This window comes from Amborella trichopoda, chromosome 2 (genome assembly GCF_054954075.1).
Source record: "Amborella trichopoda isolate Santa Cruz 75 chromosome 2, AtrichopodaSantaCruz75HAP2 v2.0, whole genome shotgun sequence".
Lineage (NCBI taxonomy): Eukaryota > Viridiplantae > Streptophyta > Magnoliopsida > Amborellales > Amborellaceae > Amborella > Amborella trichopoda.
Window position 1 is genome coordinate 58,901,471 of NC_142337.1, and position 16,175 is coordinate 58,917,645.

Genomic DNA, 16,175 nt, shown 5'->3' on the forward strand with positions numbered 1-16,175 from the left:
CCACTTATGCCGTTTCAGCACCAGAGCGACACAACATACAAGACTACCTTCTCATACCAACATGCTGCCTGTCAGAAAATCTCCCCATGGTGTACCGGAAATAAAGGCCAAACAGAACCACGCTGATTTGCATCCTATGATTGTATAAGATTTAGCGAGAGAAAGCGAGCTTTGACGGATGGACTGGACATTGAAAATTTAAAACTTCCCATGAATATACGAAGATTTCGAGTGAGAGAGAGCTTTGGAATATTCCTCTGGCTGATTTTTCAAACGGCCTTTCGATTCGCATCATTTTCTTAGGAAAGGTCTGGATAAAATAGAAATTTGAGTCGATATTGGAAAGCAACCACACACGAACAGAAAAACCAGCGCCGGCTAATATTGATTTACTACCCTTCAACTTTTCACCCAGTGTTTTTTCTTTTCTTTTTCTTAACGCTAAAAAACGAGCTAAACATGATAAACAACAGTGGATAAAAAATACAAAATAAACAACAGTGGATAAAATATCAGAGAGTAGGCGAGGCCATAACAGACGAGACACAAGACAGCATTCACATGTAAATTACTACTACTTTCTTTTCTCATTATTACCTTCACTCCAAATACCCCATACAACATACCGTATAATATAACCGAAACCAAAGCACAACAAAAGCAAGGAAAGAACTAAATAAAGAAAAAAAAAAAAAACACAGGAAACACGGGCTCTTAAAGAAGTGAGACAGAGACGAGCTCAAATCCAATTAAAATTACACCTTCACTTTACACCCAGGATTAATTAAATAGAGAATTATCATCATTTTTATCTGTCTGTTTTGGACATAGGTAAAAAAAACCAGAGTTCTTCCACCAACCGTAAAAAAACCGGAGTTCTTCTACCAACCAAGATGAGATTAAGAAAGGGCTCAGCCAGAAGGTTACTTTTGTTCAGCAGCTACGCCAAGCTCTCTCTCTATCTCTACTCTCTCATCTCTCTCACTCACTCTACTTGATGTATTGGGACATCTCTCTCACTCACTCTATCTACTTGATGTATTGGGACACACTCCTATCTACTTGATGTATTCTCTCTCACTCACTCTCACCCTCAGTCTCACTCTAATTGATGTATTGGGCACTCACTCTAGTCTCACTCTCACTCTACTTGATGTATTGGGAAAACTACTCTCACTCTCACTCTACTTGATGTATTGGGACAACCACTTGAAACCATCTCCATATCCCATCTTGCGGACAATGCTGCACATGAAGACCTCAAGGGGTCGGACATTGGAGTCAGAAAGGACTACTTTGCCCTTGCCAGTGGTGAAATTCGTGAGGCCGAGATAGTAGCGAAGCTCATCTTCAGAGGCGGCATAGGGAATATCAATCTTGTTGCCCAATACAAGAAAGGGAACTGCAGCTAACGAGTCATCGGAGAGGAGCGCGTCAAGCTCCTTCTTCGATTCTGCAAACCTCTCCTTGTCAGCTGCATCCACTAAGTAGACCACCGCATCCACCTGAAATTTTGAATTGGATTAATTTGCATCGAAAAAGATAGTGGAAGGGAAGAACGACCATTTTGTGTCAAAGATGTCGAAGACCCCAACTTGGATGTGCTCGTGTTTCTAACCAAAGAGATCAACATGAGTCATAAGCCTCCCAATCATGACCATGGGCAATGATATTCATAATACATAAACAAAGAAGGCAAACATCCCATCCCTCGTAAAAAACTTTCTTAGACATATTATGCATTAACCATTAATATATTTTCATCAGTTTCAAAGAATAACTAAACAGTGAAAGCCGTAGAGCAGAAGTAGTCATTACAGATAATCAAAGAAGGCAAACTAATCAGTGAAGCCATAATTCCTAAAAAAAAAAAGAAAAAAAAGAAAGAAAAAAAAAGATCAGATCTATATTCCTGCAGGAAATTTATCAAAATACCTATAGGAGATGATGCACAATTTAGTATTTTAGACTTTTGACACTATTCCAACTCACAATCATGAGTCTTTTTATTGGTATTTTAAAATTAAATCAAACACTATCGATGCAATGTTAAATAGTTCATCTGACATGCGTATTTTCATAATTTTCCTTACTATGCACGCATGAAGAGCGGCCAGGTTCCGAAACCTCAAAACTGAGTGCAGAGAGGTTGAGAAGCACACAATAGAAACAATTAATAGATAGGAAGGCAATGAAGGAAGATCAGATTGCAGATAGACCCAAAAACCTCAGGCCCACTGTAACCCATAAAGGTAGTAGATCTTGCACTGAATATCAGTAAGTCAGGATACAAATAACCAAGCATATTTGGCAATCATGACATGACCCATTTACACTGGAATTTGAGGACATGCACTTAAAGAAAACATAGAGAATTTAATAGAAAAGTATATTTGGCAATTATGGCATGACCCATTTACACTGGAATCTGAGGACATGCACTTAAAGAAAATACAGAGAACTTAATAGAAAACACAGAATTTAATTTCCAGTTAGAACTTCAACCAAACATCCACACAGAAAATAAGCCAAATCCTCAAATCCTCTCTTTTAGCCCATCGCATGGGCATGAAAATAAGCCAAATCCTCAAATCCTTCGCATGAAAATAAGCCAAATTCTCTCTTTCGGCCCATCACATGTTTCGTATGTGCTAATCTACATAATGTAATTGACAACCTTGTCAGTCTGTCAATTCCAAACCCATGCAAGTTAACCCTTACCTTATTGCCCTACCCAACTACTAGTATACTTTGAGATAAACGATAAAACATTCATTGACGCAGTACCAAAGCACCAATTACAATTATGTTGCCGAACCTCTAGGGATCTACCAAGGTGATAACCTTCTATGATCAAGCAAATATCCACACAGAAAATAAGCCAAATCCTCTCTTTTAGCCCATAGCATGGGCAATAAGCGCAATCCTCAAATCCTCTCTTTTAGCCTATCGCATGACAATTATGTTGCCGAACCTCTAGGGATCTACCAAGGTGATAACCTTTTATGATCAAGCAAATATCCACACAGAAAATAAGCCAAATCTTCTCTTTTAGCCTATCGCATGCGCAAATAAGCCAAATCCTCTCTTTTAGCCTAACGCATGCTTCGCATGCAAATAAGCCAAATCCTCTCTTTCAAACCATCGCATGTTTCGCATGTTAATCTACATAATGTGATTGACAACCTTGTCAAACGAATTAAGTCTGTCAGTTCCAAACCCACAAATTAAGTCTGTCAATTCCAAACCCATGCAAGTTAACCCCTGCCTTATTGCCCAACCCAACTACCAGTATACCCCTGCCTTATTGCCCTACCCAACTACCAGTATACCCCTGCCTTATTGCCCTACCCAACTACCAGTATACCCCTGCCTTATTGCCCACCCAACTACCAGTATACCCCTGCCTTATTGCCCTACCCAACTACCAGTATACAACGATAAAACATTCATTGACACAGCACCAAAGCACCAATTATGTTGCCGAACTTCTAGGGATCTACCAAGGTGATAACCTTTTATAATCAAAGCACCAATTATGTTGCCGAACCTCTAGGGATCTACCAAAGTGATAACCTTCTATGATCAAGCATCACCCATATATCTGATCAAGCATCACCCATATATCTGGACATTTCTTTTTATTGACTGCAGAATTATACTTTTATGTGAGATACAGTAGATGGACAGAAAATTAACAACTATTAACAACTATCATACTGACAAACCTCTTCTTAGAAGGGGAATCAGGGTTCTATAACTCGAAAATTAACAACTATTAAAACTATCATAGTGACAAAGGACAAACCTCCTTGCATCGGATGGACAGAAAATTAACAACTATTAACAACGATCATAGTGAGAAACCTCCTTCTTAGAAGGGTGAATCAGGGTTCCCTATGAGATTATCTATTCAATTCAACTACTATAGCGACAAACCTCCTTCTTAGAAGGGTGAATCAGGGTTCCCTAGTTATGGGATTATCTATTCAATTCAACAACTACATGTCCGATGCTTCTCCTGCATGTTCTCTTGGATGCTCTTGTAAGTTCTCTAGGATGTTCTCATGGATGCTTCTGCATGTTCTCTTGGATGCTTCTGCATGTTCTCTTGGATGCTCCTGTATGTTCTTTAGGATGTTCTCATGGATGCTTCTTAGCTTCAATGAATGAAAGTCATTTATGAGGAAGAAAACATATCAGCCTACACAGCACAATGTAAAATCAGATACACACCAAATAAGCGTAACTGTTATATTATCTACAACTCTAATAAAGTCCACATTCAAAAATCCACATGATTCATATGAGTGAATATGTGCTTTGATACAACCAGATGAGCACACACCAAACCAAGACAAAAACCAACCACAAATGAAATCGATCATTAATGCAGAGGACCACCCAATTTTCCATCACATCACAATCATTTTAAGCCACATGCCACCACCATTAGAATTAATTTTACATATTTTTCTTAGCAAGATGTAGATGCACGCAGACACACATGTACGCGCATACATTTAGGGTTTTGATGCGTGCGCACAAACACACACAGGCAGTTTTGGTATGTCAACCAATGCACCTATACGATGTCCTTCAAAGATCCATCTTAGAGATGGATTTTTGATCTATATTTATACATGTCAATAGTCTCAACAACCAAGATATTTTAAACTTCCCTTTTGAACTGTTCATTTTAATTTTTTAACTTTTCACCGATCATCAGATCAGCACTTCTATTTGTTCGAGCAGAAAAATCAATCTAAATGTGAAATGCATCTAATGTGTCTTAGGACATGTTTCAGACCCTAAATCCATTACTAAGATAGATCTTTCAAAGGGGATCACATTTGAATAAGACATCCTATTAAATGTTGTGTGTGTGTGTATCACTTACAGCTGCTATTGTGGTTGATTTGACAACAGTATAGTAACAGCTTCATCTACCCAAGTCTGACAATGCAAATTGCAAAACAGCTTTATTAAGCCATTTTCATAAAGACACATTAATATACAGTAAGAATGACAGCTACATAAGAACACCTGGGAAACCAGGCATGTTAATTGCAGCACTGTAAATATTTAGCATTGACAGGCAGCATCACATCATGTAGCCATGATTAAACCCAACCCAGAATATTTACCAAGGATGTCATGGAATGTCCCCTACGAAACATGTACCCATGAAGGATTACATATGGGAAATAATTACCACCTAGATAGGAAGTATTTTCAATGTTAATAAAGCTCAAGCATAAGATTTTTTTAAACTGTTTAATAGACCCTCAAAAAAATTATGAATGGGAGAGCTTTTTTAAAGAACAAACTAATTATCAAATATCAATAATTTTTAGCTACTCTTCTATTACCTTGTCCTTGAAAGCGAACACACTAAGATCTATTAAAAACAGAAGTTCTATTCGTAGCATATTTGATGTTATCTATCTAAAACAATATAATAGGAAACACCGTAACAAAGATCTGTCATATTGGAAAGCCATACAAACCAGCTATCAATCTCGTCAAATGCTTTTAAGTCACCATAAAATAAATGGCAAGATAATGGTGCATATATCAGACTTGATCAAAAGATCTCTGATGGTGCAGAAGAATAAAAATTAAAAATTGTGTAAAATTAGCATAATAATGATTAAGCATCCTAAAGCCCAAATGGAAACGCCAAAATATGGGGAACAACCTCACCGACCATAAAGATAAGCCAAAATATGGGGAACAACCTCACCAGCCATAAAGATACACCAACTGAATAGCATTTGACGTTTGCTCATAGATTGATGGAACTCAAGGCAAATATCCAAACAACATCAGCACAACTAAAGTACCAAATAATGAGGCATAAATATATCTAAGTTCAAGACACTCACTTTTGCATAGTAATCTTTCCACACTCTCCTGGCGATCTGATGACCCCCCAAATCAAATGCTTTGAACTTAATTTTTCCAATGCTTAGTTCTTCTGATGTTGGATACTGGGTAGGTTGGTGTTGTACCAATCTCTGCAACCACCCAGAGCTAAAATCAAACCCATTCTTGTTGGGCCATATAGACACTAATCTATCACCACATCAAAAACACACTCACAATCACAATCCAAAACACAATCACAATCCAAAAAGCTACACAATGACAAATATGTGGGTAAATGGCCAAGGAAAACGTTGAAATAAAATATAACGTGTCAACAACAACACAGTATACCATAAAAACAACACAAACTTGAAAAAGCTACACTCACAATCACAATCCAAAACACAATCACAATCCAAAAAGCTACACAATGACAAATATGTGGGTAAATGGCCAAGGAAAACGTTGAAATAAAATATAACGTGTCAACAACAACACAGTATACCATAAAAACAACACAAACTTGAAAAAGCTACACAACGACAAATATGTGGGTAAGTGGCAAGTATACCACAAAAACATCACAAACTTGAAAAAGCTACGCAATGACAAATATGAGGGTAAGTGGCCAAGGAAAACATTGCAATAAAATATAACGTGCCAACAACAACACAGTATACCACAAAAACATCACAAACTTGAAGTAAAATATAATCACTATGTAAACAACAAAAACACAAAAAATAACACAAAAAAATCACACACACACTTGCACACACAACACAAACAAAAAATTCACCTTTGTCCAGCAAAAGTAGACCATAAAAGGAAAAGATAAAGTACAGCTGCATTAATATGACCATCACAAACATTTCCAAGTACATTAACAGCAACTACGAAAAAATGAATAACATAGTAAAGTAGACAAAACAGATAATTTCATTGTGAGATCCAATAAAAAATAAAAATGGAACAAATATATATATATATATATATATATATATATATATATATATATATATATATATATATATAACTATCATATTGTCTACATCCCCAAAACAACATACACATCCAGATCAACTCTCTCTCTCTCTAGTATATAAGCTGTCTCCTTCTGTGTTCAAGGAGACAGCTTATATACTGGAGAGAGAGAGATGCAGGTCATGCAAGAGAAGTACCCAAGGATCCAGATTAGACCCACATTAACAAAAGAAATGGACTATCCATCAGACAAATCACGCTCTATTTGTACGAGAAAGAAACCAAGAAAACAATTACTAATCAAATAAGAACAAAAAATTGCACGACTCAGACATAAAAAATGTCATCCCGGGACAAATAATATAAGAATGAGTGAACACAATTATTGTGAATGGGTGTCATCAGAAATATCTGGCCATCCAAAAACATAAACCCTGAGTCAGATGCATGAATCAGGAAATAATATGAAGCAAGACTCCAATTTTCAAGGGCATAAATAAGAGAATCACAGACAAATGACCCATAAATCAATGAGCAATACAAACATAACTGAAGTATGAGATTCATCATAAACTACGATTCTGTGTGCAAGTTAACAATATTTCAGACAAATCAAGTAATAAAAGAGCACAAAACGCATTAAAAAGGCACTAATTAGACAAGTTTATCGGGCAGAAAAAAATAGCCAGGATAAGATGAGAAGAAATTCCAAATTCTAAACCAGTCAATAATCATTCCTACCCAGTAGGAACAAAAGAACATGCAATCCAGAATCATACTGATATTGCAATAAGATAGATACATCAAAAATAAAAACATAGGAAGAAATATTACCTCATCCTTCAACATATGAAGGAGAGTAGTCTTTCCAGCGTTGTCAAGACCCAGAAAAAGGATCTTGGCCTCTTTCTGCCACAACCCTAAGGAAGCAAGAACACCATAAAACCAGTCAAGCAGAAACATGGTTCCAGCTTATATAAAACCCTATATCGTCAGAATTCTGGCCGGAAAATACTGGATCGGGAAGCAAAAAGCCCTAAATCGCCCTCAATCACATCGCAAAATAATCCGATCCCCGACTGTTCCTTTAAATAGCCCAAAACACAGAGATCGAGTCTGCCCTGATGGAGCCCTGAGAAAGGGCTAAATCGAGAGAAAAGGAGTCAGGGTAGGCAAGAAATATTAGCCGTTCTGGATTTGGCAAAGAAAGGCCTAGACGGACTGAATATTGGCCAGAAAATTGAAGATCCGAAGCCCCGAGCTTTTACAACCCGCTGGAAAAGCAGCGGGCATCGTCGGAAAATCGAACTTACCCGCCGATACGTCCAGTATCGTAGCTTCAACACTTCTCTCGCCCTCTCTTAGAAAGAGCCTCTCTTAAAAAGAGGTGCGCACAAAGCAAAGCCCTCTCTTAAAAGGAGGTGAGCAGAAAATAAAGAATGAAAGCCAAGGGTTAGGTCCAGCTGTCCAGGCGGTATTTATATCGTGGATGCGATTCTGGTTGCAGGCTTAAACGGTGGTGGATTCGGGTCGATGGGCGTGCCGGTGGATAGAAGAAGGGTATCTGAGATAGGCAGTTGAACCAATCCAATGTCGCGTAATGAGGCTGCCTCGTCATCGGTCGTTTGTGGATCGTTCGATACACAATGAACGGTAGAGATTAGCGTAATGGGAGCTGCCTCATCATCGGTCGTTTGTGGATCGTTCGATACACAACGAACGGTAGAGATTAGCGTAATGGGAGCCTCATCATCGGTCGTTTGTGGATCGTTCGATACACAATGAACGGTACAGATTAGATGTTAGTTGTGCGAGGGGTTCGAGTAAAGAATCTAGTCACTGATGCGCCATTCTCTTGAGCTGGTGGGGGGTTCGAGTAAAGAATCCAGTCACTTATTTTGAGCTGGTGGGGGGTTCGAGTAAAGAATCTAGTCACTGATGCCCCATATTTTTTGAGCTGGTGGATTCGGACGGACGGGTTCCTTGCCGGTGGATCAGAAAAGGGCAACTGAATAGGTAGTTGAACCAATCCGATGTCGTGTAATGGGGCTGCCTCGTCAGGCTGTGATCGTTCGATACGCAATGAACGATAGAGATTAGATGTTAGTTGCGCGATCGGTTCCAGTAAGGAATCTAGTCACTGATGCGCCATTCTTTTGGGGAAAGAAAACATGGAAAAATGGTTTGACAGGACTGCGATGAAAGAGTTGTTAAAAATTTGTAATTTTATTGCAAAACTTTTATATTGATCGTTTGAAAATATAAAATAAATAATAAAATAATAAAAGTATTTTAAGCTTTAAAAAAATATATATTTTAATTAATTATCTAAACCTTCTATTTTATCCAAAAATAAGTTTTCAAAGATCTACAAGATCTATACTTTTTTTAATTTCAAAATTGCGGTCGGTATTGCAAATTGATTTTAGAGCAATCGTGGAGATTTTCGTTGCCAAAAGTATTCCCTAACCAAGATTTGAAGTGAAGTTTTATTTATTTATTTATTTATAAAACTTAGGCCATCTAGAAACTTCATCCAGTTGCACGGCTTCTATTGGGCCTCAGCCTTGCAGGAAAAAAGTAAAGCTTGTCAAAAAACTACTTTGGGAATGGGCTTGATTATGAAGTTTGTTGCTCAAAAAACAGTATAGATCTTGCAAATCCATAATCATTAGGAAATAAACAGTCGAGTTGATGTACACAATTTTTAATTTTTATAACCTTCGTATTTTTCACATTCACAAGTATAATGGTCAAAGTTGAGATAATTTTTTAGTCTTGGAATATTAGTATTTTTCATAAGCATAATGATGAAGGTGGAGATGATTGATTAGAAAGTCTTTCAACACTAGAACTACAATTTTTTATTTGGGAGTTTTGAGGTAAGGTTTTTTTTTTTTTTCAAGTTTTCTAAAAATAGCAATAGGAATTGGAACCAAGCCAATTTGTACCGAGAATCGGAGGAGCCACCCCTATTTTGCCTAAATATCAAGAAGCGTCAGTTCCCTTCATTTTGCTATTTGTTTTTCAATTTTTTGTTCTCAAATTTTTTTAAATTTTTTTATTGGCCGGTTCTCTTGGCCGAATAGCCAATCTAGATTGCCAATCTGTCGAACCAAACTGGTTTTCTGAATGGGTGATCTAACTCATAGATTCATCGTTTTTAACCTCTATTTTTTCCATAGGCCTAAACCATACTTTTAACCTTTTCCAAAACACATATATCCCATCCTTATAATTTTAATTCAAATAAACCCTCTAATATATGGGAAGTTGATGCCCCTCTGTTTCTCTTTTTCATTATATAATAAAGGGAAAGGCTTCTATACTTCCCCTATAGTATAGAAGAACTATCCTCCTCCTACCATTCAGCCGTCCAATTTTGATCAAGAGAGGTACTCACCGTTTGATCTTAGATCTGACGTATCAAAGTATTTTATTTTTAGTTTTTTTTATACAAATTGTATGAATATGAAATTTTGTGCTTATCATCTTCTCATTGGGGAACACCTGTAAAAAATATTAAAAATAATTTTTCGATAAAATATAATGACCAAAATACTCTTTGAAGCTTTTAGAGGTATTTTGGTCATCTATTTTATTGGAAATATTTTTTTTATATTTCTCTCTAGTGCGAGTTTAATAGAGGATTGGACGTCCAAAATTTGGTATCAAAATAGTTTATAGACAAAAAAGTAAAAATAAAATAGTGTATAGACATGACATTGTGATTGGGGCAATCTTAGCCCTTTATTCAGAATGGACGGTTGGATAAGGGGAAGTATTTAAGTTTTATGCGTAGGGAAAGCATAGAAAGCTTGCCCTTATCTTTAATAATATACAAATATATGGTATTGGATATGGCTTTCATGAATCGATGTAGAAATGAGTCACCTTCTAAAAATCTATGTTCGAGATAAAGTTTTGGATTTAATTTTTAAGGATATGTAATCTCTAACATAGAGATAATGAATATGAAAAATAAATAAATTTTAAAAATTAGAAATAATAATTCTATTAAGGAAACATTTGGACAGTTAGTGTCAATGATTTTTATATGGACCACCTATTTGTATCTATCTTTAGGATGGATGTTTTATACCTTGAGATCACATATTGTAGAAATGTGGTCCAGCCCCCATGAAACAATTTTTCTATAGTATTTTATTTAATTTGGCATTTTATTATTATTATCAAATTCATTCATCATTACTTTTTATATAATAATTAAAATCATTAATATAATGTGCAATTACAAATTTTATGCAATAAAATTAAGACATGTCATTATATCTATTATACTTTTGAAATTCAAAATTTTACTTAAAAGCCAAAATAAATTAAAATTTATAATTTGGTATTAAAAATTACATTCTCACTTTGATTAAATATTTCAAAAATTTAAAATAAAACAACATATTTGATTTAAAAAAATTATGCACTCATGTTATAAATTTTACATTCATAAAATCAATAAATAGTTCACACGATTTGTGTGGCTTAAATTCGTGGCATACAACATAGGTTGACTATTATCAGGTTAAATATATCGAGGAGCTCGCCATGGGGTTGAGCCCAAGTACTCAGCCCGACTACTCGACACTCAGATGGGCCGAGAGAACACAATAGTAAATTCAATTTCTTTGCTCAAGCTATTTTTTTATTTTTATCAAATACAAATATACCCTCCTATATCTTATGCACAGTTAAGGAAGGCAATGAGGCCAGATCGACCCGAATAAGTATATTAATAGATTGGATATCTATTGTTATAGATATGACAAAATTATTCTATTAGATTGAATAAGTATATTAAATACGTCGTGCAAATTTATTCTTATCCAGAACAACTTCATCAATTGATGGAAATATGTGATTAAAGCAAATAATGAGACGGACCTGATAAGTCATTGTTTTTTGTTAAGGTTGAAATCAAGCAACTCATTTATAAAATTTTAGAAAGGAAGAATACGATACTTAACAAGCATAAATGTAAAATGCACATACAACTATCATGAGTAGATTGTTACTTGGTAAGTTATTTAGTTTTTTAGTGTTTCCTTTTTAGATATTTTTAAATTTTATATACGTACCTATTATGTGTATATATATACAGTGTGTATATATACATATAATGCACATACATATATACATAGATATATATACAAATGGACTCAAACGTATATGTGTGCATTTGCACATATATGAGTACACATATATGAATGATATTTATAGCATACAATACAATATCTATTCATGGCATTTCAATCTTAATTAAAAATTAAATTTTATTTATGCTACTAATTTCATTATCAAGCCGAACAATCTTCAAAATCATATAAGTGAAAACAAGGATTTTTAGAAAACTAATATCATAGTGTTCATACGAGATAGAGGATTTGCAAAACCATATTATAAGGTTGATAAGAAAATAAATAGATGAGTTCACCTTTTCAATCTCCTCCCATATCCGACACATATTATTCCATCTGTCTTTGGGTCTTTATTGTAAATCAGAAAGTCTCTATATCTAATGTAGAATAAATGTTGGAAGCAAAATTGTACTTCTGCATATTTATTATAGGGGAGGAAAAGTTAAAGTCATGCTCTCCATCAAAAGTCATGAAGGTATGAAATAAACTGCCTTATTTCAGTCTTTCAAAGTTGTACAAAAACTATAGTCATAAGAAGCCCGACTTTCTTTTCCCTCGTCATTCCAAAGGCATGGTCAAATATAAGAATTACCTTAGTTCTTCAATCTTATAACAAAAAAATTGCATGTAGGATTTTTTAAATAATTTTGTGTAGATTTTTACATTTATATTCCTTTTTCTATGTATACTACAATCTACAACTTAGGATGGACACATGTCGTAAAAATAAAAATGATTTCCATTCTTAGAGAGATTGTAGGATACATATTCAAGTTATTGAAGAAGTTCAGACAAAACCAAGCATTATTACAATACTCCAAACCTTTTTTATGAGTCTTACAGTACTCTAAACTTTAAAATTAATTAGAAAGCCAAGAAAATAGGAAAGTAAATTAGAAAAAAAAAGAGAGAGATGAATACATATTAAGGAAAGATAATTTTTAAATAAATTAGAAAACCAAAAAATAAGAAAGTTAGAAGGAGAGAGATGATATAAAAAAGGAATACATGATTAAGGAAATGCATATTTTAAATAAATTACAACGCCAAAGCATTAAGAACGTAAATAAAAAGAGAGAGATGGTGTAAAGAGGAATACATATGTGTGTGCTTGTGCTTGTGTGTGTTTTTTTAGAGAGAGAGAGAGAGAAAGAGTTAAAGAAAGATTAACGAGATATATATTTTCGGAGCGAAGGAATACGTGAGAGGGAGAGAAATTTCATTATTCTTTAATAAAAAAACTGTTAGTATGATTTATTAAATCTTTACAATAAAATATGTTGTATGTATGAACAAAAAGGAATAATTGCTTTAAATGCTTTTAGGTTCTTAACTTTGAAATTATTAATTGTTTTCGATTACATTCATAAATAATTTCTCTATTTTTAATAACTTTTAAAAATTATAGAAAAACAATGTCAGCATTTCATTAAATATTGTCCTTGAAAATTAATTTATGATAAATTACTAGATTTTTATAATGAATTATTAATACTTAAAACTTTAGTTTAACAACGCATAAATAGTTTGTGAAAAATTAGATATAATATTTAATATTCCTTTAGATACCCTTTTTCCGGCTAAGGAAATTCTAGGTAGGGTTGGCAACGGGCTTGGCCAACCATGACCCTAGCACAGGCTTGTTATCCTTAGCGTCGGGCCAAGCCTAACCAGGTCTCAATGTGACCTCGCTTGAGACATACTTAACAATTCTTTCGTAGGGCCCAAAGCTCGAAATCTGATGTGGGTTCAGCCCAAAATCAGGGGGCCGAGCCAAGGCCTACAGTCCAGCTCTAGGGGTGCCAACGAATTGGGTCGAGTACCAAGACCTGACCTAAAAATCAAAATATTTATCTTTAAAGGATGTGGTTTCTATAAAGTTGCAAACTTAAACAATCCAATTAAGGCATATCTTCAAAATTTATCATAATATGTAATTTTGGTGTAATAAATTCTTAGGATTATCTGAAACTCTATTTTCATACCTACTTATAAAATTTTGAACTTAAAAAATGGTTAAATCAAGTAGATTATAAACATGTGAAAATCTTGAAAATGAACGGTTTAGATAATGTATTGCAAGATGCATTATTTTTTTAACTCAAAATCTTTTTTTTTTTCATCTCAATGTCGAGATGATCAATTAGAGAGTTTTTCAAGATTAAAACAACCTTTTCGGATAGGTTTTGAGGTGCATCTTTAATTCTACATTTAAAGGTTGCAACCTTATATAAGTGATTTCCATCTTTAAATATATTTCATAAATTAGAATCCAAAAATATAATGTGGGACCTAAACCCAGGCCCAATCGAACCTAGGCTTGACCTGCCGGGTCCAATTTTGGGAGGCCCAATATGTTAATGGGCCCACCATGGCATGTGGGTGGGGCCTATGAAATACCAGGGTGGCACACCCCACCCTGATGAAACTTTTCTTGTGTTAGTTTACGCTTTGACTCGAAGAGAAAGCTTTAAAGTATTTTGGAAAGATTTTGCCTTAAGGAAGCTATCATAGGATTTTTGAAAAACATGAGAAGGCTTGTGCATAATTTTGGTAAGCACTATATTATGAATGAAATTATTTTATTTAATTTCTATTGATGGAAAAATTGTTTAAAAATAGGGGATAAAGGTTTTAGCATCTTCCATAATGTTGATGACCCATCTATGGAACGGGGCTCAAATCTCTCACCCAAGATCAATGGTTCATATTCAATCTCATATGAAGAGGCAAACCAAGAAAAACCCTAAGAAACCCTAATCTAGTTCAAAATCTAAAAAATGTTTGTCTCTATCCAAAATCTCTACACTTTATCTCTCTCTTAAGAAAAGTTTTCATCTCTCACGAAAACCCAAAGGGGTACGCCCCACTTTCTCATCTTTGATATCCCTCTCTCCCACAGTGTGAATGAACCTAAGGGGTTTAGGCTATTGAAATTTGTCATCTCTCTCATGGTGGTTCTCTCAACTCTCTCATGATCTCTTATCTCTCATTGAGGTTTTTTTAGACTATAGGTTTGTCGTAGAAAAGAAAAGAATTTCTCTCAAACTAGGTTGCTAAGGGGATTCACTTAAAAGTTTGAGATTTATGATAAAGGAGTTTATGGTTCTATTATAAGGTTTGGCCTAAACTTGTGTTCCCGGTTGAGATTGAAGGTTGATGGTTGATCCCACGCCATCGGATGATAGTGACTCGGTGTGGGTGTAATAAGCCCGGTTAAAGTAATTTTCGGCACTCTATTTTGTTTCTTGTCATATTTAATTATATTGTTTTTATATTCGTAAGCATAATAATTGTGTATATTTTTCTTTGTTTAAATAAAATTGGTTTAATGACATCAAGATTTTTAAGATATTGGATTTGTTAGTTTTTTTTCTTTAAAGCAAGAGTTAGTATAATATGACTACTTGTAAATAATCTTTGCCAAAAGAAAAAAAAAAAAAGGAAATTGGGTGAAAAGAAAAGAAATAAAAAAATATATCCCCCGACACGATCACATTAGTCTTTCTTTCAATTTCAATACTAGAAATCCTTGTGATAGCCCTAAAATATATTTTCATTTTTATTTGTAGAGTTTAAAGCTTCAAAAATAATGTAGATTGAAAGATCTATCAAAACTTCAAAATATTGAAAATTGACAGTCCAAAAATGCGTTACAAAATACACTATTTCCAAAACTTGAAATCCATTTTTTTCTCATGTTCATGAATCTTGATATCGAGATGATCAACTTGAGGATATTTGGGCATCAAAACAACCCCTTCTAGTGAAAGTTTTGAGGTAGGATCTAATTTGATTGTTTAGAGCCTAGGCTTTATATAAATCTGTCCCTTATACAATTGGGAAAGTGATTCATTGATGGGTTGTACTTTGATTACTAATACATGTGTTTGAGGAACTCTTGGAGCACACTATTTTATTACACCATAGGATAAATTGAAACATCGTACATACCCACACTATAATCCAACTTAGAACATTCGTAAATATTCCTAAATACCCATTGATTTGATTAACAAATTGTTTTGCTATATCTTATTATTCTTCTTTGTTTTTTATCCATTTGGGGATACATCGATTAACTCCACGCTCTTGTATCATACATTTTTACGTCTGAACCATGATCCTCCAATTAACATATGAAATTTCTATCTATTCATGCTAAAA

General features: G+C 34.5%; 1 protein-coding gene across 3 annotated transcripts; it reads right to left on the reverse strand.

The window, feature by feature from the left end:
* Positions 1-556: 556 nt before the first annotated feature.
* Positions 557-8,303, reverse strand: LOC18431236 (small COPII coat GTPase SAR1A). 3 transcript variants are annotated; one of them, XM_088858938.1, is made up of 3 exons: positions 7,690-8,303; positions 5,889-6,020; positions 557-1,505 (listed from the first exon to the last, which is right to left on the reverse strand). In XM_088858938.1, the coding sequence occupies exons 1-3, from the start codon at positions 7,816-7,818 to the stop codon at positions 1,185-1,187; spliced, it is 582 nt and encodes a 193-aa protein (XP_088715064.1). In that variant the 5' UTR covers positions 7,819-8,303; the 3' UTR covers positions 557-1,184. The 3 variants fall into 3 exon arrangements, with proteins under 3 accessions (XP_088715064.1, XP_088715065.1, XP_088715066.1); XM_088858939.1 differs by having other exon boundaries at positions 5,889-6,078; XM_088858940.1 differs by lacking the exon at positions 5,889-6,020.
* Between the last annotated feature and the right edge of the window lie 7,872 nt (positions 8,304-16,175).